The 22,523-nt window shown below is 35.8% G+C and overlaps 1 protein-coding gene and 1 non-coding gene across 5 annotated transcripts in view; both read right to left on the reverse strand.

Moving 5' to 3' along the window:
• The window catches only part of Cbwd1 (COBW domain containing 1), a 42,035-nt gene extending 21,921 nt beyond the window's left edge, over positions 1–20,114 (reverse strand). Inside the window, exons 1-7 of one of the 4 annotated variants that reach the window (NR_033744.1) lie at positions 19,768–20,067; positions 16,355–16,441; positions 13,787–13,883; positions 11,711–11,802; positions 7,653–7,712; positions 6,520–6,557; positions 1,134–1,180 (exon numbers count right to left, since the gene is read on the reverse strand). Coding sequence is in view for 1 of the 4 variants with exons in the window: in NM_146097.3 (NP_666209.1) it covers positions 1,134–1,180; positions 6,520–6,557; positions 7,653–7,712; positions 11,711–11,802; positions 13,787–13,883; positions 16,355–16,441; positions 19,835–19,982 (569 nt within the window). In the remaining 3 variants the exon portion in view is untranslated. Of the gene's footprint in view, positions 1–1,133; positions 1,181–6,519; positions 6,558–7,652; positions 7,713–11,710; positions 11,803–13,786; positions 13,884–16,354; positions 16,442–19,767 lie in introns of all 4 variants that reach the window. The other 3 variants (NM_146097.3, XM_030250890.1, XM_030250891.1) reach the window with 3 other exon arrangements.
• Mir3084-1 (microRNA 3084-1) lies at positions 686–754 on the reverse strand. Its single transcript, NR_037245.1, has one exon. It is a non-coding gene; the product is annotated as a microRNA 3084-1 (primary transcript).
• Positions 20,115–22,523: the final 2,409 nt, after the last annotated feature.

Here is a 22,523-nt window from a genome sequence, read left to right on the forward strand (position 1 = left end):
AAAGTTACAATCATACTTAAATTCATTTTAATTTAAATCACATTTGTACAATAACAAAAAATTTAGGAAGGACAACAGAAGAATTCAATAATAAATTGAATTCAATAAACCTCAAGATAACAAGAAATCATTTGTCCTCACTCTTTCTTTCCTATCTCAGGAGGCCTCACTCCTAAGCCCAGCAGCATATTTGGTTTGTAACCCTTCAGCCCATTAGTGAAGATATACCTAGGGTAAGGAAAGTACTTTAAATACTTGTAAGTCTACGAACAAAACAAAAGAGAACTTAAAAGTACTTACCACTGTTTTCAGTACCAAGTCACAAGTATTTCAGTAATTGTTCCTCTGTACTGAGTAACAGTGGGAAGTGAGGCAGTTTTTTTTTGTTGTTTTTTTTGTTTTGTTTTGTTTAATAACAACAGCTACTACTTAATCACACGTTTTCTGTAAAATTTCATGATAGCTATAGGAAGCAGAAATTATGCCCATTGTTCAAAAAGGGAAAAACTGAAGTTCATACAATTCAGCCCAGCAAAAGACTACTGGAACTTGGGTTTTAAGCCCAGGTATGACTACATTATACATATCTATGTTCTGAATTCCCAATTTCATAAATGAAAGAACCTAATGGTCACATTCATAGATAAAGTCCTGCTACTTACCCCAATACAAATATTTCTAATTCTTTTTGTCTGAAGGAGACTGGCAGAATTACTATATTCAGTTACTCTGCTAATTAACCTTCAACTATTTGTATAGCACATAAGAAATAACACTGCTCACATTTTCAAAAGAAAGCAGGTCAATGAAATGTGCAAGAGGCAGTTTTTAAGGAAGCAAATTAACTATCTTCAATTCCAAAGGGGCATGAGAACAAAACGCTTCTAAATGTTAGACTCTTCTAAATTCATAAAGATCAGGTAAGTCTTATGTCTACCATTCATTTTATCCCACAATATAAATGGCTTAAATAAAATGCTAGTCATGGGTCCATGAGGGGTAGACAGTAATAATGTGTGGAAGGAAAAGGAAACAAATTTGTCTTAACTATCTTTCTTTTTTTTCCGTTTGTTTTTATGTTACTTCTATTTTCTAACAGGTTGGTAATTAATATAAGCTTTAAATATGAATACCTAGTAGCTTCATTGACAAGGCCATCAGGTTTTTCTTCAGTTAAATGCTGAACAAAACAAAATTTAAAAGAATTACTATAATACAATACAAAAATCTAATATCAACACAAAGGATTTTATTTTAAAGCTACCTATCTTGTCTTAATGAGACTTTAAGTTCTATTCCTAAATACAAATTTACAGAAGACTTTTGGTTTAGTTAGTTGCTACACAGAATTGATTTAGAAGGCCATTCACCTTTTCACCTCTGAAAGCAACCCCTCTCTCAATAGTAGTTATATCCTGAAGTCATCTATGCTAGCATAAAAGGGTTACCAGAGGTTGTCTTTTGCAAATTCATGTTTTCAACCACATGACTCTCAACAGAGACTCCCGATCACAAGAAAAATCTGGCTACTAAGGGCGATAGACAACTAGATTATATTAACACTTCACATTTTAATGGACCTTTATATATACTTATTTAATTTTTGCAACATTTTAACTCGTTTAGGCATTATGACTATATATATATATATATATGTTATATATATATATATATATATATATATATATATATATATATATACACACACATACACACATACATATATATATGTACTTTTATATATTACCACCAGACTATTTTTTACTAAAAGCACGCTTGATAGAAGTAAAGTGAACACTATTTAAGATCTTTTTAAAAGCTTTTTATGCCATGTACAACCAGTTTTCTAGAGAATATTACTTAATTGTTGCATAAGAGAATATGTAGGATTACCTACAAGTTCCATCATATTTATCACTCTAGTTGTACAATTCATGGGGAGGTAACTATCATAGCTTCGAACTTAAGACACACTGATGATTATTCAATAGACTTGGTTAAGATTATAGAGGCAACTTTTTTTCCTTCTAAAAGTTTAACAAATACTATTTAGGTGTGACAAAACCAAAGTCATGACCATGACATAGTCATTTCATTTTTTTAATACAATTTTTTTTAAAGATTTATTTATTTATTATATGTAAGTACACTGTAGCTGTTTTCAGACACTCCAGAGAGGGCGTCAGATCTCATTATGGATGGTTATGAGCCACCATGTGGTTGCTGGGATTTGAACTCTGGACCTTTGGAAGAGCAGTTGGGTGCTCTTACCTACTGAGCCATCTCACCAGCCCCCTTAATACAATTTTATAAATTCAACCACATACTCACTTCCCAGTTACAAAGCTCACAGAACACAGAGTGTAATGTATCATCAATAACTTACTCCATGCCAAAAAGACCAAATTTAACATTCATGCTTTCATAATTATTCATGGTTTCTCACTATTAACAAATCCATTCAGCATGATATTCTCTGCATTTAGAGACTAAAGCTATCAGCAGGCCCTGGAGCAGTCCATGAATGACTTGTAGTTAACAGTCCCATTTGTTGACATAAACACAGGAATTTTGTTATTGAAAAAAAGCTATCCAACATGTGGCAACACATCTCTTTCCACTGAGCATTCTATCTACTAAAAAAATGCCATCTGCCTCTGCATGATCCCTTTCAACATTCTTTAAAACTAAAATATTTTTCAAGATGATCTACTGGAAGCTTCATCTGCATGCATATCAATTGATGTATCTGACTGTTCCTTGTAACATGTAAAAAAGGTATTAAAATGACTTTAAAATTGTTCTTAAATATAATTTAAAAAAACTTGGCAGATTCACAAAGCAACTTAACAAAGGTTTGAGACATTTATTCAAGATAAAATTTCATCTAGAGCTAAATGGCACAGACCAAGACTTGATTACCTTTAGGAAATATTAAATACTTAAAATAACTTAAAACCTCCAAAAATAAAAGTCTGCCAATGTATACAACTTGATTACAAATACATGTGACAATCATAGAAGAGATAAATGCCTTGCCTATTCACATATGAAAGCTTTCTAAACATAAAAAGTAATAAATGTATACTAACACTTATTTTCTGAGTATCAGCACTACAGGTTCCTTACGAAATTCCTACTTCCCAAGCCAGGCTTAGCAAAAAGACCAAAACTCTGCTTGCCACTCAGAGGTTATTTGGAAGCAGGACTTCAATTTATAAAATAAGAACAAAAATGTAAATTCTGATGTTCTAATCTACATATACAGGCATACAATTTAAAAGTTTTATAAAAAGATACCAATCTCCAAAGAAGTCCTCATCTCTGCTAGACTGTAGCTTTTGTTTAGGTTTAAAAAATGGCAATAATAATTTTGGCACTAATGAACCCAACAAACCAACATATTCAAAAATTAAACGTTCAAACTCACAGTGTGACCTACAGCAAAAGCAGTAACAACAAAAGACGTGAGGTGACGGTCAACGGACACAAGTCCTAGTTTCTCAGGAGGAATAAATTCTGGAAACTTATTCTGGAAAGCTAATTCATCAGGGCAACTATAATTAGGATTATGGGAGGGAATACTAGGAATCTGCAGTTATCACACCCTCTAAACTAGCAAAAACTAGTAACTATGTCAGTGGGTGGTCAAGGTTAACACTTGATTGTCCCACAATGTTTGCACAACATATACACAGACAGATCAGGGTAGTAAATTGTATGCCTTAAATCTATACGATTTTTATTTGTGAGTTATGGCTCAACAAAGCTGGGGGACACAAAGAAATGATTCAAAATAAATTATTACTATAGTCACAATTTCAAGAAGAGCTCCCAGAGTGCTTTCCTGCAGAATCAAGAAAAAAAGCAAGACCAAAGAAAATAAATCAAAATGGTCTAAAATTTCATTATCTGAGAAGGAACTGTGCTGACCACAGTAGAAACAAATCCAATGTCAAAGATGTCAGACATCAGACAAAGAAAAAGGAGAGAAATAGCAGCATGTATTTGTTTTGTTTTGTTTTGTTTTGTTTTGTTTTGTTTTTGTTCTTTACAAAGACTGGCTAGTGATCTAATGTGGTTTCAGCTTTGAAAAAAAAATTATTGCATAATGTCAATCTACTTATTTTCCTGGCCTTTTCCAACCCAAACTGTTTTCTGACTGAATTATTTCAACCTCTTGTGCAATACAACAGAAGGCTCAAAAAGAAACCTCTTACTTGACCTTTTATGTGTAAACTTCATTCATTGATTCTATTGCATTAAATGCTGTCACATTTGTAGAACTAAAAAGAACAATGTCAATGCCTAGATGTCAAGCCTTGAGAATAGAGAGCTGTCATTTTAAGTTGTCCAATTCTTTGGCCATGATTAAAAAATGAATATTTCAGATCAATGGGTGACAATCCCATTAGAGTGATAGGCTATGATATCAATTACCACTTCAGTTTCAATTTGGCTGGCTGGCCACAGGGTACCATTTCTCAGCTTTACTTGTGATGGGCTGGCTCTGTGAAGCATGACACCCTTAAATTGCTGCCCATTATCCAACTGTCATTACTTGTACTGCCTCAGAATTCTTTGAATCACAAGCAGCTACTGAGGTCAAGCTTTGCAACCAGAGGAATTGGACAAGTTGGCAAATTCTTTATATAAAGGCAAAGTTATTTATCTGACATATGACTTGGAAAATCTAAAGTTTCCATTATCCTGACAGTATGTCAGTTTTGTGTAGGTATATTGATTTAATAATTTAAGAGGTTTTATCAAGGTGGCAAGGGGTTAAACATATACTACATTTGTATTATTCAGAACATTGCTTTGTTTGGGGGATCTTTATCATGCCAGTAAAAGATTCTATTTAATTCCTCTCTATATCCAACTATAGGTATAAAATTATTTCTATAAGCATAAATTGCTAGAGTTTGACTTTGGATATAGCATGTCAAATGTATAAAAATAAAAGCAAATAAAATGTTCTGGCTGCTATCGTATGTACCCCAAATTTGTGAGTCAACTTAGAGAGGAAATTAATTCAAACATGCCTAAAAATATATTCAAAACAAAGAATTTGAAATTTTCTGGTGCTTTCTTTTTACATTTAAAAAAAAAGTTTTGAAAACAGTCATTACGGTGACTTATAACTTATCTTTAAAACACAAAAAAAACAAAAAAACAAAAAACAAAACCTCATTAAGCAAAGTGTGGTGACCCTCAGCTATAATCCCAGCACACAGATCTAAGAAGGAAGAATATGAGTTTCAGGACAGACTGGATTCCAAACCAAATTTAAGACTTCATGAGCTAAAGAGTAGACCCTTCGAACACACACACACACACACACACATACAGCCTTTAGAATTTTTCTGGCCAAAAGTATAATATTTGCAATCTTCCTTTTATCCCTAGTCTACTCATAAATTTAAATTCTAAACTCTAAAACAGGATTCAAATGTGTCAAATTAGGGTACTAAGAGTGAGGGTAGGAAGAGCCAGTAACATAGACTTGTAGCCATTTGGACAGGCCTGGTAAATTTTCCTAAAACATAATTTTATTGAAGATTTGGGAGAAAGACCAACATAAAAATTAAATTTAGATACATCAAGGGGTAAAATATTAAACTAACGTTTAAACACCAAGTTTATACTCCCAAGAAATTTTGCTCGTTTTCTGAGACAGGTTCTTACTATACAGCACTGGCAGGCCTAGAATTCACTACGTGGATCAAGCTGTCCTCTAACTCACTGACATCTGCCTGTCTCTACCTCCCAATTTCTGAGACAAAGGTGTATGCAATCATACCCAGCCTGTATGAAATTGCGAGTTTGTTCCCAGTCCATATGCCCAGACAGGCTGGAGAGCTGATGCCAGCACAGAGGCAGGCTCACTCTCCAAAGCCTTTTGTAACATTTGTTTCCTTAAAAAACTTCTCAGTTCACTTGAAAACCTGGGAAATGCTGTTTATTTTAAGCAGCAATAAGCTGTTAAGATCTTAGTTCATTTTATTTGTTTTTTTTTTTTTTTTTTCCTTAGTTCATTTTATAAATTGAGACAAACCTTAAAGACATCAGCAGTTAGCTAAAGTATTCACAGAATACTTCAAAATTAAATAAATCAGTACTTTAAGAAAAACTAATGTAGTTTGTGTTTCCTAACAGTTTATAACAAAAACTAAGATCTCATATAGTTTATTAGGCTGGGTTTTTTTTTTCCTATAAAATCCAATAATGGGAATGGATTCTAGTGAGAATAACACGTATCCAAATTTTATCCTATATAACCTTATAAAATACCATAGTAACTCCAATTTTTAATCACAACACCCAACCTAAAATAACACCCAGACTAAAATAAATACTAAGTTTAAAAGCACACAATAATAATAATAATAATAATAATAATAATGGCACATACAAAGTGCATCTTGAAAAAGATTTTTCTTAAGAAACAGAAAACAATACAACCAACCCCTTATTCCTACTCCTTGACAATTAGCAAGTTATATTTGCTCAACTTACTTTTAATCCATATTTTGAATCTACAACAGTTATGATACCTATAAAGAAATAAACATATCAGTCATTTTTTAAAGTTATCAGTATTATGCAACTATACTTGAAAAATTAAAACATATTTCAGTTCACAAATGTTATTCCATAAAATATTTTTTCTCTAATCAGTGTGGCAATTTAACTCAACCTCAGGAATAAGTTAGCTCTGTTGCTAAGAAACTAGAAAATTTATAAAATAGAAATTTTAAATTAAGTCAACAAAAAAAAATTCTTTGGTGTTTCAAACCCAAACTAAGACAAATTCCATAATACATAGTAAAGTAAGAAAAAGTATATAAGGCATGTTGTTTTTATTTTCACAGTCAAAGTGAAGCTTTTCTAAATAAATTGTTTAAAGAATCTGAGCCATCTTAGGATATTATATTCCTGCCCTCTGCTAATACACCTAGCTCACAAAAACAAAGCATCATACCAAGTATCTAAGTTCTCAAAAGATCAATTAGCTCAGCAATTTCAGAATATAAGTCAAATCGTTTTTAAAAATAACAGCAGAATCTGATGTCTATGAAACACAACAAGCTACATGCTATCTATAGTACTTCTCAACGAAACACAGCTTCAAAGATTCTTATCCTATAGTCTACATGATTGGTTTAAAAAGAAAGGAGAGACAACAGGAGAAAGTGAATATAGTTGCCACACTAAGAAAGTACTATCAAGCTTATAAATTTTTACAGACTGACAAGAGTTAAGTAGCGTATGTGTGTTTAGAAGCATTCTTAATTATTTTCAAGGAAAAATGAAAGCAGAGAATGAAAGATCATTCTTTCCATTGTCTTCCTGACTCCCTACAAAGCTCTAGCTAACTAACTAAGCACACCATGGCAACAGAGGACACAGGCAGTCTGCAGAGTAATTTGAAAGGAAAGCCTCGGTGGAAGTCCGTAGTCAGAGATGATATCAATAGCTAACCATCTGGTGTTATCACTTTCTAGGACTTTAGAACCCTATGAACAAAACTTGATTCATCAAAAACTAAACAATTGGAAAAGAACAATGGTATGGAAATTAAAACTACAATATAAACAAAATGCAACCAACCATAAAATACTACTTTAAAAGAAATTGTTTTAACTTACCATCAAGATAAATATCACTCCCTAACTCAGCATCAACCCAAAACATAGAAGCCACTGCACCTGAAAATACATAGTATAATAATATTCAGTAAATAAAGTATTTCTTCAAATTGTCTTAATTTTCAGCAACTGCTGTTAAACACACACAAACTAAACCTATACTTCAGTCTTCTCATGGGAACTGCAATATGAGGACGATTCAAGATGTGCGGTCATCCTACTCCTCTCCCTGTTTCTAAACAGTAAACTGTTAACCCTCATCAAACAGAATGTTCTTATTGATGCCAAAATAATTTACGCATGAATACTGTGCAACAATTTAGACACAATAGCTGAGGACACACAGGACTTTTTTTTTTCTCACTTTCTGAATATGATTATCATATAGTTCACAAAAAATAAATCCCTCCCAAGGAAAAGCAAATAAAATACATTAACTCCAAAAATCACTTGCAAAAGTGATTTCCCAAAAGTCACAATACATTTCACTTGTAATCTTTATAAAAGAAAAGAACAAGAAAAATTACAAGTTCTCTGGTGGTAATCATTCATCATCATATATTTACTTGGTGCTGGATATAAAATTATTATTCTTAGAAAATAATTTCTAAGAAAAAATTCAAACTTATTTTTGACAGAAGCTGGTTTAACACAAAACCACACATCCTGATTAGTGAGCTACAATACAGAAAAAGGAAGCTGACAGCAAGGGAAAGTATGTGATTTTTCCAAGCATTACCATCCCCGTTAGTGATGGTGCTGTCTAGAAGAATGAGCACAGGGGCAAACGAGGAGAACTGAACTCATTGCACTGTCTAAAGCTGTCTCCCTCCTCTGACAAGATGTGGTTCCCCTAAGCATCACTCTGGGTCAACAGTGAAACACCTGTCAGCTGTTTACAGTGATTACTCATGCAAGAGATAGCAAGGGCCACAAGATCTAATGGGTTCCTGATACCTATTGATTTTTTCCCAAAAACTTAATAGTTTTCCAATTTGACTGAAATAGGATTTGTGAGTAACAGGAGCAGAATCAATGTCTGTCCTCTTCAAGGAAATTACTTTACCATGACAATTATTTAGCTAAGAACTGGAGAGTGTCAATCTCCTAAGTGAGAAACAACTGAATTGCCAATAAGAATTATTTCCACTTTCTTGGTTAAAAACATGGTTTTAATTAATAAAGGAGAAGAGAGTAAATCTACGGCATCATGACACTAAACACTGATACAAAAAATTATTCATTTCTTCACTTAGCCAAATGAATAGGTGTGTTAACATCATAGTTTTTTAACTTTAAAAACTCACTGATGTTAATTCAAGTCAATAGCTTTAAGTCTTAATTCTTACCAAGATGAATTGTAAATTTGTATTATAGCTTTTATTCTAAACATTATTTTCATGTAATACAATCCTTACAGGATGCACAAGAACCAGCTGTATGTGCTTAGAAGTAGCGAAGATGATGGAATGGAGTATGAGATTCTTCTCCCCAAGGAATTCTGGGTAATGTCTGAAGATAATTTCAGTTGCTTCTAGGAATATGCTACTGGCATCTAGTAGGTAGAAGGTAGGGATGCTGTTAAACACTCTATAATGCTCAAGATAGCACCCTGTGATGGTTTGTATATGCTTGGCCAAGGAAATGTCACTATTAGAAGGTGTGGCCCTGTGGGAGTAGGTGTGTCACTGTGGGCATGGGCTTTAAGACCCTCATCCTAGCTGCCTGGAAGTCTCTCTTCTACTAGCAGCCTTCAGATGAAGACGTAGAACTCTCAGCTCCTCCTGTACCATGCCTGCCTCAATGCTGCCATGTTCCCACCTTGATGATAATGAACTGAACCTCAGAACTTGTAAGCCAGCCCCAATTACATATTCCCCTTATAAGAGTTGCCTTGGTCACTGTGTCTATTCTCAGCAGTAAAACCCTAACTAAGACACACCTCTCACAGAAGATAACTGGACAATCTAAAATATTACTGTGTCAAGCCTGAGAAATTCTGAACTACATTACAGAATCTCCCTTCTTCAAAACCTGATTGAACAAAAATTTTTTTAAAAATTTACATGTCAAAATTAGAACAACCAAATAATAAGAAAAGATCAGTTTTCTAACCATAAATTTAGAAGAGTAATAGTCAAAGTTTCTATGGGATTGTGGTAGTAGTTTGAATAAGAATAGCCCCCAAAGACTCATATATTTGAATGCTTGGTCATTAGCAAATGGTGTTACTTAACAGGGATCAGGAAGTGTAGTCTTGTTGGGAGTAGGTGTGGCCTTGTTGGAGGAGTATGTCACAGGGGATGACCTTTGGGGTTTCAAAAACTCAAGCCAGATCCTTCCAGCTGCTTTTGGATCCAGATGTAGAACCCTCAACTGCCATATCTGTCCCTGGGCTGCCATGCTCCCCACCATAAGGATAATGGACTAAACCTCTGAAACTGTGACCAAGCCTCAGTTAAGCGCTTTCCTTTGTAAGAGTAGCTGTGGTCAAAGTGTCTCCTTACAGCAACAGAATGATAAGACAGTGAGTTACTGTGGTCTTTCCCTAACTCAATTCCCACCCCCAAAAAGAGGATGTGTAAGAATAGTTTACAAAATCCTACTACTTTAACAGAAACAACTCTTCAAAAGGCAAGAAATAGAACTAACTGGAAAGTAATAAAGGAAAAAAGTCAATGATAACAACAAAGATTTCAAGAATACATTTTTTAAAATCACTTCTATAGTTGGGGGAATTTGCTTTGTAGGACTGAGAGCAAAAGGAATGAGAGTTCTGAAGTAAGTCTAACCATCCCCTCACAGCAGCAAGAATTTACTATGTAGTACTAGGTGAATGGAACACATCCAAGAAAGCCATACTAGATATTTGAAGGCAGAAACTAATAGCCATTTTATCTCATCTGTCTGTCTGGTCACCAATTTCCATAGCTTCCCTCTTCACATGTCCCAGTAATATCTAGCTTTCAAACATGCTCAAGAAAACATGTTTGGGTAAGATACAGAAGTTATTAAGAGGAATTCCCCATCAATGCACACAGGTAAAGGAAAGTCCTCTGACCTTCCCACATCAGGCACAAATGCATATACATAAACCAATACAGATCAATGTCAGGAAGGGAAAGGAATAGAGGGATTTAATGGGACAAATGGCAAGGGATTCATTCTTCAAGGAAACATAATCTTAGACATCAAATAAAATTTTGAGGTAACTCTTCATAGCAAAGAACTTGAAAGCAATACAATACCAAAACAAGCTTGAACACAAGGAAAGAGTAGAATAATATAAAAAGAGGCTTTGTAGCACATCATCACTTAACCAATAAATTAATTTACAATAATAATGAACAGACAAACAAGTATGTGGGGGATGACTAGCATAAGGATAACAAAGGTTTATCAGAGTATATGTAGCTGCAAATGATAAATCAGAACCATTAAAACTGGCTAAGGGCATAGCTTAGGGCCAGAGCACACACCTGTATGTGCAAGACACTCAAAAACAGTAAAAAAAAAAAAAAAAAAAAAAAAAATTAGAAGCCAGTGAGATGGCTGAGCAGGCAAGGGTGCCCACTGCCAAACCTGATACCTTCAGTTCAAGTTCCAGGACCCACATGGAGAGAGAAAGGCGCTAACCAGCATGGTGGACAAAGAGAGCTGAGTCCTGAAGGCTGTCCTCTGAACTCCACATTTAACACCAAGCATACAAATTCATATTCATTCTCATTTATTTATATCTATTCATTTTCTATCTTCCTCTTCCCCCCTCATCCCTTCTAACCAAAATAAATATATAAACAAATTGATATAATTTTAAGAAGAAAATTAGAGTAGTTAAAAGACCAAAATAAAATTCACTATGGAAAACTGGTCTCATTAGTATTAGAACAGAAGATGTGTCTCTACATGAACAGGCACACACATGAGCCCACACACATTTGAACACGCATACACATGGATACACTCCACACAAACATATACAAAAAAAATACTATTTCAAATATTTCTCTAAGGTCTCAAAGAAGTGTATGTTGGTGTCTAGTAATGTCATCTCTTACCAGGATCTGCTAGCCCAGTGGTCTCTAAGAGTATGTAGTCAAACTTGCCCTTCTTTTGCATCAGATTCTCTATAGCTCTAAGGCCACTGTCCCTGGAAAATACCAAAAACATAGTAATAACTGACTACCTGAACATTTTTAAATCTAAAAGCAATTTAAAATGTAGTCAACAATACAACATAAAAATATTCTCAAGTACACACAAATTTAAATTCTAATAAAATATCTAATATTAAAAAAAATAGGTACAAATACAGACAGAGGTGGTATGTATTAAGTTAATACTTTATTAAAACAAAAAGCAAAGTATGCTACCTAACCAAAGTCATTATTTATTTTACAGCTTTATAAAAGAAAACCAGTATAAATAATAGAATTTATTATCTAGAGTAGTTCAATAAGGAAAGTGACTAAGTTGAAAGGAATGTCACTGCATACCACTGAATTAAGATACAATGTAATTTCTTAAAAAAAAAAGAAGAAGAAGACAGCATCTAACTATGCAACTCAATCTGGCCTAGAACTTTCAATCTCCTGCTTCCACCTCCCAAACGCTGACATTAGAGGCTTTCACTACCTGTTTTTTATTTTTATAATACCAAAAATAAGGACAAATATTGAATGTGTTGCCTTTTGGTTAAAAAAGACTTTATAACTACTTCCTTTTTCCAAAAAGTTTGACTTGGTGTCAAACATCTAAGATCACAATAACAAGGGAGAAACTTAATTCACTACTGTATAGAAAAATCAATAGCACATGTAGTAATTATGATAATTTATCCAAGAGTTTATCAAATGATTTATCTGAGTTGTTACTGTATGTCAGGTACTCTTCTAGGACTGATGGCAGCTTAGTAAACTAAGTAGACACTGCCCATGGAAACTTATGCTGTGACAAAATGTTCTTCCTCTGCTTCTGTGTTATACTAGGATTTGAACACAGGGCCACACACACGTTAAGCAAGCAAGCAAGCTACTACTTAGCTACATTCCCAGTCTTCTTTTTACTTTTCTGTTTTGTTATAGGATCTCACTAAGTTCCCCAGGCTAGCTCTGACTCACTTGGTAGCCCAGGTAGGCCTTGAATTTGCAATCCTCCTATTAGCTCTCAAGTAGCTCAGATTACAAGTCTGTGTCATCAGCCTTGGCTGGATCTTCCTTCTTTGTTATGTGTTTGTTTGTTTGTATCAGCAAGTGTGGTGACGTGTATATGCACGTATGCACATGGAGGACAGATGATACCAATGTTGGGTATCTTTCTCAATGTCTTCCTACCTTATTTTTTTCTGACAAGGTCTCTCACTTGAACCTGGAGCTGATCAATCAGCTATTCCTCCATGCCAGGCCAGGGAGCTCCAGAGAGCTACCAGTCCCAGCCTACCCAGCCCTGGGTAAATCACACTACAACCCCTGGCTTTCCATGTTGGTACTAGGGTTTCACACTTAGGTCCTCAAGCTCATGTGGGAAGCACTTTATCTACAGAGACAACTTCCAGGCCATGGCTATTCTTTCTTATGATAATCATTTATTTTAAAAAGGTTGGATACGTAGAGGCTGGAGAGATGGCTCTGTGGTAAGAGCAACTGCTGATCTTCCAAGAGTTAAATTCATACCACCCATAGGGTGGCTTACAACTGTCTGTAACTCTAATTTCAAGGCATTCAGCACTCTCTCTGGACTCTGTGGGCTCCATGTATGAATGTGGTACACAGGCATACATGCAGATAGAATGGTAATACACATGAAAATAAAAATTTTAAGAAAAAAAAAGAGATTTAAATACTTGGAAATAGACTGAGGATGCATTAAACTCAGAATAATCTTTCTTTATATATGAAATAAGACACTGAAAATAATTTTTAAAAATTCAGTGAAAGAATAAAAACATTAGAACAAACAGAAAATAGCAAGGAACAAAGAAGATACAATCTAATAAATGTATATCCTACCCCAAAATACAATGGTATAAGCTATAAGTAAATTCAATTAAATCTATAAAGGAAAATCGAAGCTGGAAATATAATCAGCAGACATCTTAAGTCAGTCAACAGGCACAAAGTAAACCCAGTCCTTACTTGACTGAACAGCAGAGGCAACCATTTCTAAGTTCCAGCCATTCTTCATAGAGTTCTCCACCTTGACTGACAGCTAAGGATTTCTCTACTGCACTCCCTGAAAATACAAATAGGCAGTTTTTATATTATGTTCACTAGCCAAAACAACAACAGCAACAAACCCAGAGGAGGAGATTCAGAAATAGAGTTCTTTTTTAAAAAAAGATTTGTTTATTTATTTATTATGTATACAGCATTCGGCCTGCATGTATGCCTACAGGTCAGAAGAGAGCACCAGATTTCATTACAGATGGTTGTGAGCCGCCATGTGGTTGCTGGGAATTGAACTCAGGACCTCTAGAAGAGAAAGTGCTCTTAACCGCTGAGCCATCTCTCCAGCCCTCCAGAAATGAAGTTCTGAACAGCAGATTATAATGCAGAAACTATAGCTTAGAACATGTATTTTTTTCATAACTCTAAATCAATAAATAAAACTTAAAATTTTACTAACAAGTTGAAAGTCAGGAAGTATACTGATGACTCTTCAGTGATGCCAGCCAGAGTCCCTTTTCTTTCAAACAACAGCAACAAAAAAAATCAAACCCAAAGTAAGTATTTAATCCAGTAAATATTTAAATTATGGCATGCCAGATGATTTTAACTTTTCTTTCTATAAACACTAAATAGAGCCAGGCACGGTATATACCTGTAATTCCAACACTGAGGAGCCTGAGGCAAAAAGATCTGGAGTTTAAGATACAACTGGGTTCCAAAGCAAGTTCCACATCAGCCTAGGCCAATCAGTGAGACCTTATCTCAAGAATGTAAAAAACAAGAGCTGAACAAATAGATGGTTCAGAGCATTGGCTGCTCTTGCAGAGCACCTAAGTTCAGTTCCCAGAATCACATCGAACCATGGCTCACAACTACCTATAACTCCAGCTCCAGGGGACTTAAGGTCCAAGGGCCTGCACGCGCACGCGCGCACACACATACACACACACGCACACACACGCACGTGCACACACAAACACACACACACACACACAGAAATAAAAATATATTTTTTTAAATTAAATGAATAGAGGCTGAAAAAAGGGCTCAGAGGTCAAGAACAATTACTGGTCTTGCAGAGGACCTCGGTTTGGTTCTCAGCACCCATATGGCAGCTCGTAACTGGCTATAACTCTAGTTCCAGAGGATCTAAAACCATCTGTGACCTCCATAGTCACCAAGCATTCATGTGGTATATAAACATACATGCAGGCAAAAATCACTTATTTACATAAAATATATTCATACAATATTAAATAATTTAAGTTCCTAGGAAGACAATTCTAAAACTGAAAAATATAATTCTATCCTCCTTAGGACTCTCACTTGCCCAGTTCTTTTTTTTTTTTTTTTTTTTTTTTTTTTTGAGACAGGGTTTCTCTGTGTAGCCCTGGCTGTCCTGGAACTCGCTCTGTAGTCCAGGCTGGCCTTGAACTCAGAAATCCGCCTGCCTCTGCCTCCCAAGTGCTGGGATTAAAGGCGTGTGCCACCATGCCCGGCTCATATTTTTTAATAAAAGGACTACCCTGAAAACATTTTTCATCTCATTTACTGTCAACTTTCTAAATATACTGAGATACTTTTAAACACTGGGTTTTTTATGTTCTTTTTACAAGGAATTTATGTTCTTCTCTTATGAGACTGTTTTCTTTTAATTCCATATTAAATTGGTGGTTCCTGTTATAAGACTGTTCAGGATTCTAAATATGCAGTAAGACTTGACTTCATTCTCACAAAGGTTTTTGGCCAAAGTATCATGTAGCCATTTAAAAATTAAGCTTTGAGTCAAATAAAAAAGTCTTATAGTAAGGTTTACCTAGGAAGTAAATACACATGAGATGTTTATCATAAGAATGATTTTAGATGTTTTACATACAATGTACCAATGCCAGGGAAAAGTTTTAAAGAGCAAACAAAACAAAAAATATATATTTTCATTTCTTGTTTTAGTTGGATGATGATAGAGTATTATATAATACTAAGCTACATCCAATATTAATAAAGAGAAAGTTCAGGAGATGTTGCAAAAGGCAAAAACCATAAAAACTACAAAATAAAGTAAACAGTAAGAAATAAAAAGTAAAAATAATCAGTGTATAATAAAATATCAATTAATAAAAAGCTAGCAAAGCACCATTAGAATCCTTCCTTAAAGCATAGCTCAGAGAAGCAGAACTTCCTTGGCATACAGGAAACATTGCACCACAATCAATCGATCTCTTTAAACATATTTTACTTATTTGTGTGTGGGGGGGGTGTCATGTTTGATGCAGATGGACTATGTGTGGAGGTCAAACTTTTAGAGTTTGGTTCTCACCTGCTGGAGGCAGGGTCTCTCTTGTTGTCTTTTGCCACTACACTACAAACTCCAGGCTAGGTTAATAAAAATTAATCCTATTTTTCTGATAACTATTCAGAGTGGCTTCATATCGTAATACCATCCAATCTTATCTTTAAGTACAGAGCATCAATCTAGCAGTAAAATAAAGGGTCCCAAACATTACTGCAACATAACAGTCATTAAGCTTCACTTACCTTCTCCAAATTCATTTAAAATCACTGCTATTTTTCTATTATGTTGTTCTGTCAAAATGTAGTTCAGAAGTGTTGTCTTTCCAGCACCTATATAATATATTAAAGCAATAAAGGTCAAAGACTAATTTTGAGAAAACAAAAAATGTAAAATATCTTAGTGTTTCTAAGAATTTATGTAGCCGGGCAGTGGTGGCGCACGCCTTTAATCCCAGCACTTGGGAGGCAGAGGCAGGCGGATTTCTGAGTTCCAGGCCAGCCTGGTCTACAGAGTGAGTTCCAGGACAGCCAGGGCTACACAGAGAAACCCTGTCTCAAAAAACCAAAAAAACAAAACAAAAACAAAAATTTATGTGCCATTTTTCTTTACTTAAAATCAGAACAGAGGGCTTTAGAGAAGAAATTTTAAAAATCTTTGAAAACTTTGAAATTATTACTTATATATGTAAGTAATTATAAACAATCTTACAAGTTGAGTCAGTTTTCTAACTTAATATGACTAAAATAATATCTTCATAATTTATACAGCAATAAAGGTTGTTTAAATTTTATATTCAATAAAAACTTAATGAATTATAACTTCTAAGAAAAGTCACCTATTTTAAAAAAAATGTCGATTTCTTTCATGATGCTTTCTTAATAGTTATTTCTCTAAACTTATTCAACCTATTTCAACAACCACAAACTAGCTATAAATTCAGGTTGACTATATAGCTACTTTTAGTATGCTCAAGCAGTCTATTACTATAACACTGATTTTATGAAACAGAGTACAGAGGTAGTAAGTATACACAACAGACTATCAGTAGAGAAATTCCTAAGACTACACTAACTTTATCCAGCAGGTGGCGTAACAAACCTAGTTTGTTCATCTCAAGCAGAAGAAAAACATAATCTTGTGAACCAAAAATTCTCAAGTTCATAATGAAATACGTTTTTAAAAAAATACCTTTAAACAATATCTTAGCTGCACAGCAGTTCAATTATTGGAATAAATCATTCATTTTTATGTAGGTAGCCATTACGGTTGTCCTCAATATTTCACTGTTACAAGCAATAATGCTAAAATGTTTTTACACATAGTTTGCACATCTACTAAAATACATTTGCAAATTTCATAGGGTATAACCAGGAGATAGTAAGGAAATAACAAGGTACTAATATCTTCAATACTTTAGGTCATACTCATTTTAAAAGTTTTTGAAGAGATACTTTAAGATACTTTAGAAAGCTCAATGTAACTGGGTGACGTGCAGGAGAGACAGATCTAAGAACACAGAACAATGAGGAAATTTTTAAAACAGGAGGCCTTGAACATAATTATGTACAGGCCAATGGGAAAGTTGAAAGCCATGGATATAAGAGATTTTCTCTGGAGAACTTTTAGGGCTTAATAATTAACCACATTATGAAGAAAAAGACATTGCAGTATAATTCACATTCATTCAAAAGTATCTAGCATGCACCCAATTGAAGTTTCTGCCTCCATGGACCTTAAAAATGTTAAGTAGGGGAAGATGGTGGAGGAGCTAGAAACAAATTAGAAAGTTATTTTGTTGCAGGTTGATCATTTAATAGGAGACATACAAAATGCTATGGAAAACTTAAAAGGGCGAGCTAGGTGGAGTAGTTACAGGAAGAAGTATTCCAAGCAGTACCTATAAGATAGCGGTTCTCAACCTTTGTGTCCTGACCCCTTTGGTGGGGTCAAATGATTTTCAGGAGTCACTTAAGACTATCCTACAAATCAGATATTTATATTATAATTTGTAACATTAGCAAAATTAGTTATGAAGTAGCAACAAAAATAATTTATGGTGTGTGTGTGTGTGGGGGGGGGGTGTTAACCAGAACATGAGGGACTATATTAAAGAGTTACAGCATTAGGAAGGCTGAAACCACTTAAGAAGTAAATTCAATATGTTGGGCCATCTGACAGGCTAGAGGGTTAGGAAGGAACCAGATCATAGAAGTCCTTGAATTCCTGCTAAGGAACTTAAGTTTTCACCCAAGTAGAACCCACTAAAGGATGTGACAATCAAGCAACACTTTGGTGAAAGGTAGGGCTAGCACCAAGATATATTAAGGAGCAGGGAGACTCAGGACTACCAGAGTTAGGAGGAAATATTGTTAGTGTTGCAGATGGTTGGGAATCTCAGGAGCAGGATTTGAGAAATTATTAGTGTCCAGAGTGTTGGACATGTTAAGTATGGAAATGCCTGTAAGACATTAAACTAAAAACTATACAGAAGTGAATCTGAAGGATGGAAGCCAGAGAAATAGGTTGAAAAACAACGAAAATGTGGAGGCTAGTGGAACAGTGTTCCCGGTATATCAAAATTTAAAAAAAGACACAGGAGGCCAGCTGTCCCCTAGGTTCAGTCAGGAACAAGGAGGTTGGTGGAGTTAGTCCTGATCTCAGAGCTTCAGGCCATTACCTGTATTGTCCCTTTCATCTATCAGTAAGCCAAATGCAGAAAGGCCAAGGGCCAACTCTGAAGTATGTTCTTTGGACCAGGAAATTTGCTCTGATTCTATAGAATAGCATCTGAATCCAAAACGTTATTCCTTTATAAAAATGAAGCCCAAGTAAAATCTAGAATATCCTTGGTCTGACTCTAGAAGGGGAAAAACAAACAAACAAACAAACAAACAAACAAAACCTGGTGGTGTGGAGACAACAGTGATTTCTTTGTTGTATCTAAAGGGTGCACCGAGATTCAACTTGTCTGTTGCAACACACAGGAATGAGAGTACCACTTGATTCATATTTTTTCCACAATTTTTATTTGTCCACATTTTCAGCCACTTACTTGTTGTTGCTGTTAACTGTAATGCTTTAAAAGGATATCTAGACATTTCCAACAAAAAATAAGCACGTGGACTGATCTTCAGAAAACTGCACCGTGTTTCACAAATCTGTGTTTTCCAAGGACCACACCCCCGAGGTGCACCCTCAAGACCCCCAGCTTAGGAAAGTTCCCAAAACAAAGGTCTTACTCTAAATCAATCTCTTAACAGTGCTTTCCAAGCGGACCTCAAAAGGGGAGGGCACAGTTTAGGACTTGTCACTAATGGCTGGAAGAGTTTGGTTCCTGTGAAATGGAATCCACTAAGCAAGGTGTCAGGCAATCTACAGTCGGCATCTTTGTTTTCTTTTTCTTTCTTTTTTTTTTTTTTTCCTTGACCAGGGCATCCTTTAATAACAATAGACCATTTGGCTTTGTTTTGCTTTGGTTTTTTGTTTTTCTGTTTTTTAATGAGAAAACTCAGATGACTTTATTATTTCTACTCTAAACTGAGGGGAGATGAGCTTCACAAATGAAAGACAACTTAATCAAGAGACCATAACATTAGGTGAGTCTGAGTTTCAAAACTACCTTTGAAAATGCTAGAAGAGAGGCCCCAGCCCCTACCTCGAAGATTCGTCCTCGGCCAGGAGGCCCGGGTGCCTGAGGAGACACGGCAGCCCCCCTTAATTACCTAAGTACCCGGTGACAATTGTGACTGGAATCTTAGTGATGAAGTCAAGATTTTCCTCTTCTTGGTTCTTGGTCTCAATGGGGACCAATTCAGGACAATCCTCCGCGTACTCTTCTTCCGCCTCCACAGTTTTCACAGCAGGTAACATGCCGCCAGCAGGACACCAGTGACTCCAGAACTAAAGAGCTGCCGCCAGTCGCGTTTCCGCGACAGGATTCAGTCGGCGCGGGGCTGATGATGTCACCACAACGCGTCGCGGAGCAGGCCTCTGAGGAACCAGCCCGCCCTCCAGCTACGCCACTATTCAAACTAGACACGCCTTCCCGGGGGAGGCACGCCCCTACGCAGAGATAGATACACCCCCACGCACAGTGGACACGCCCCTTATAGAGAGGGACACACCCCCCGGGTGTGAAGCACGCTCTAGGGGCGTGCCCTCTGCCCGTGGGCCAAACTGCACTTTGCTGTTAGGACGCTAGGAGCTCCCTTGCCTCGAAGCTGTAGTGGGCTCCAGCTGTTAGCCACTGTCTGTTGCTTGGGCTGAGGCAACACCTATTAGGCTTGGGCAGCTTCACCACAGGACAGACATTTTTCAAGTTGCCATTTTTTTTTTATTCTCATGAAGTCCATCTCTTTCATTCACAAGGAAAAGAGTAATTGTGAAGTCATGCTATATATTATAATTATTCTACAATGATAATTATGTATTATAGCTATCTCATCTTTTACAATGTAATAGTTTTATTTATTTTTCTTTCTCCTTTACTTGGACATAAGGTAAACTCAGATCAATAATTGTATTTATTGGTTCATAATATTCTCATTAGTCTCTGGACTCCTTTGTGTGTGTTTATAGTGGATTCCTTGATAGTACCCTAACCCAAAAACATTAAATTGCATCTCTTCTACCCCAGCCTAGAATACTAACTATAATCATGAATCTTCTTGGGAATACTGAACATTCCTTTATGTGTTTGTTATGGTTTGTCCTTATACACACGCACATAAATAACATTGACCATTGTTTGTTTTTCAATTTCATAAAAAAGAGTACCATTCAATGTATACTCTCTTGGGGTTTGCTGGATTTCCAGCTTCACTACTGAATTTCCTGTCAATTGTTTTCAGGTGTTGCTGTTTTGTTTCATTTTGAGACAGTCATACATTTTCCCAACAATGTAAGAGATCATATTGGTGTAATGTCAATATTAGCAGACATGAATTTTTTTCCCAATTAAATACAAAATAGTACCTCAATGTGATCATCAGTTGTATTTCTTTGGATTTGAACAAAACTGAGCATCTTTTTATGTGTTTTGACCATGTTTAATTTCAGGCTTTAAGAGGGGCTAGCAAGCATTGCTCTGTGGGCATCAGATCCCATTACAGATGGCTGTGAACGACCATATGGTTGCTGGGAATTGAACTCAGGACCTCTAGAAGAGCAGTCAGTGCTCTTAAATGCTGAGCTCTCTCTCCAGCCCCTCAAAATGAGGTTTTAATAAGTTATATACATTGGGTGTTCAATGTACTCTAAACACCCATCAACTGATAGACAAACAAAATGCCACATATCCAGACTGGAAAAATTAATTGGTGAAAAACAGGTACAAAGTACTGGCTACCTGCTACCAGATAAGCATATCTCAAAGATGTGCTAAAAATAAATCCATTCATAAAAACTATACATTATGCAAGTCCATTAATATAGAAGAATGTCCATGACAGGCAAATCTAGAGATACAGAAAACAGCTTAGTGACTCCTAAGGACTAGGGGTTTAATAGTCCCTGCTAGTGGGCACCATGTATTTTTATGGTAATAAAAATGTTCTAAATGTGATTATCATTATGGTAAAAAGAACTCTGAATCCACTGGAAAACATTGACTTGTGCACATTAGATTAGTTAATGTTATATTGAGTTTTATCCCTTAACTACTATTTTAGGTAAAGGCAATCATGTGCTCAGATGCTAGGCCAGTTTTTTTGTTGTTTTTTGTTTTTCCCCAGAGAATTGATAATTTTAGCAGTTTAAAGTTCTAACCTCAGGTGCAAACATAAGACTTATAACTTGGTAAAATTGTTCCTTTAGTCTTTTTGCATATCTCTTTCCAATAAAATAATTATCCATTGAATCTATGGAGTTGTCATTTTCTTTTCTCACTTTAGTCACTGAGCAGAATTTCAGAAAAGCAAGGGCTTTTTCCTCCTCTTTTCTTCTTTCCTTCTTTCCTTCTTTCTTTCTTTCTTTCTTTCTTTCTTTCTTTCTTTCTTTCTTTCTTTCTTTCTCTCTCTCTCTCTCTCTCTCTTCCTTTCTCTTTTTTTCTTTCTTTTTGCTTTGTTTATATTTAAATTTGTTCACTTTACATGGCTGTCCCTCCTCCCGCTCACGCCTCCCACAATCCTTCCCCCATCCCTCCTCCCCTTCTCCTTTGAGAGAGAGGTAAAGCCCTTCCCGCCTCCTCCCCGCCCCCCCCCCCCCCACCTCCCCGGGTATCTCCCTAACCCTGCACATTGCCTCTGCAGGGTTTAGGTACTTCTTCTCCTACTGAGGCCAGGCAGGGCAGCCCAGCTAGTAGAACATATCCCAGAGACAGGCAACAGCTTTTGGGATAGCCCCTGTTCCAGTTGTTCAAGACCCACGTGATGACCAAGCTGCACATGGAAGAGTGGGCCTTGGTCCAGCCTG

This window comes from Mus musculus, chromosome 19, assembly GCF_000001635.26.
Source record: "Mus musculus strain C57BL/6J chromosome 19, GRCm38.p6 C57BL/6J".
NCBI classification, from domain to species: Eukaryota; Metazoa; Chordata; class Mammalia; order Rodentia; family Muridae; genus Mus; species Mus musculus.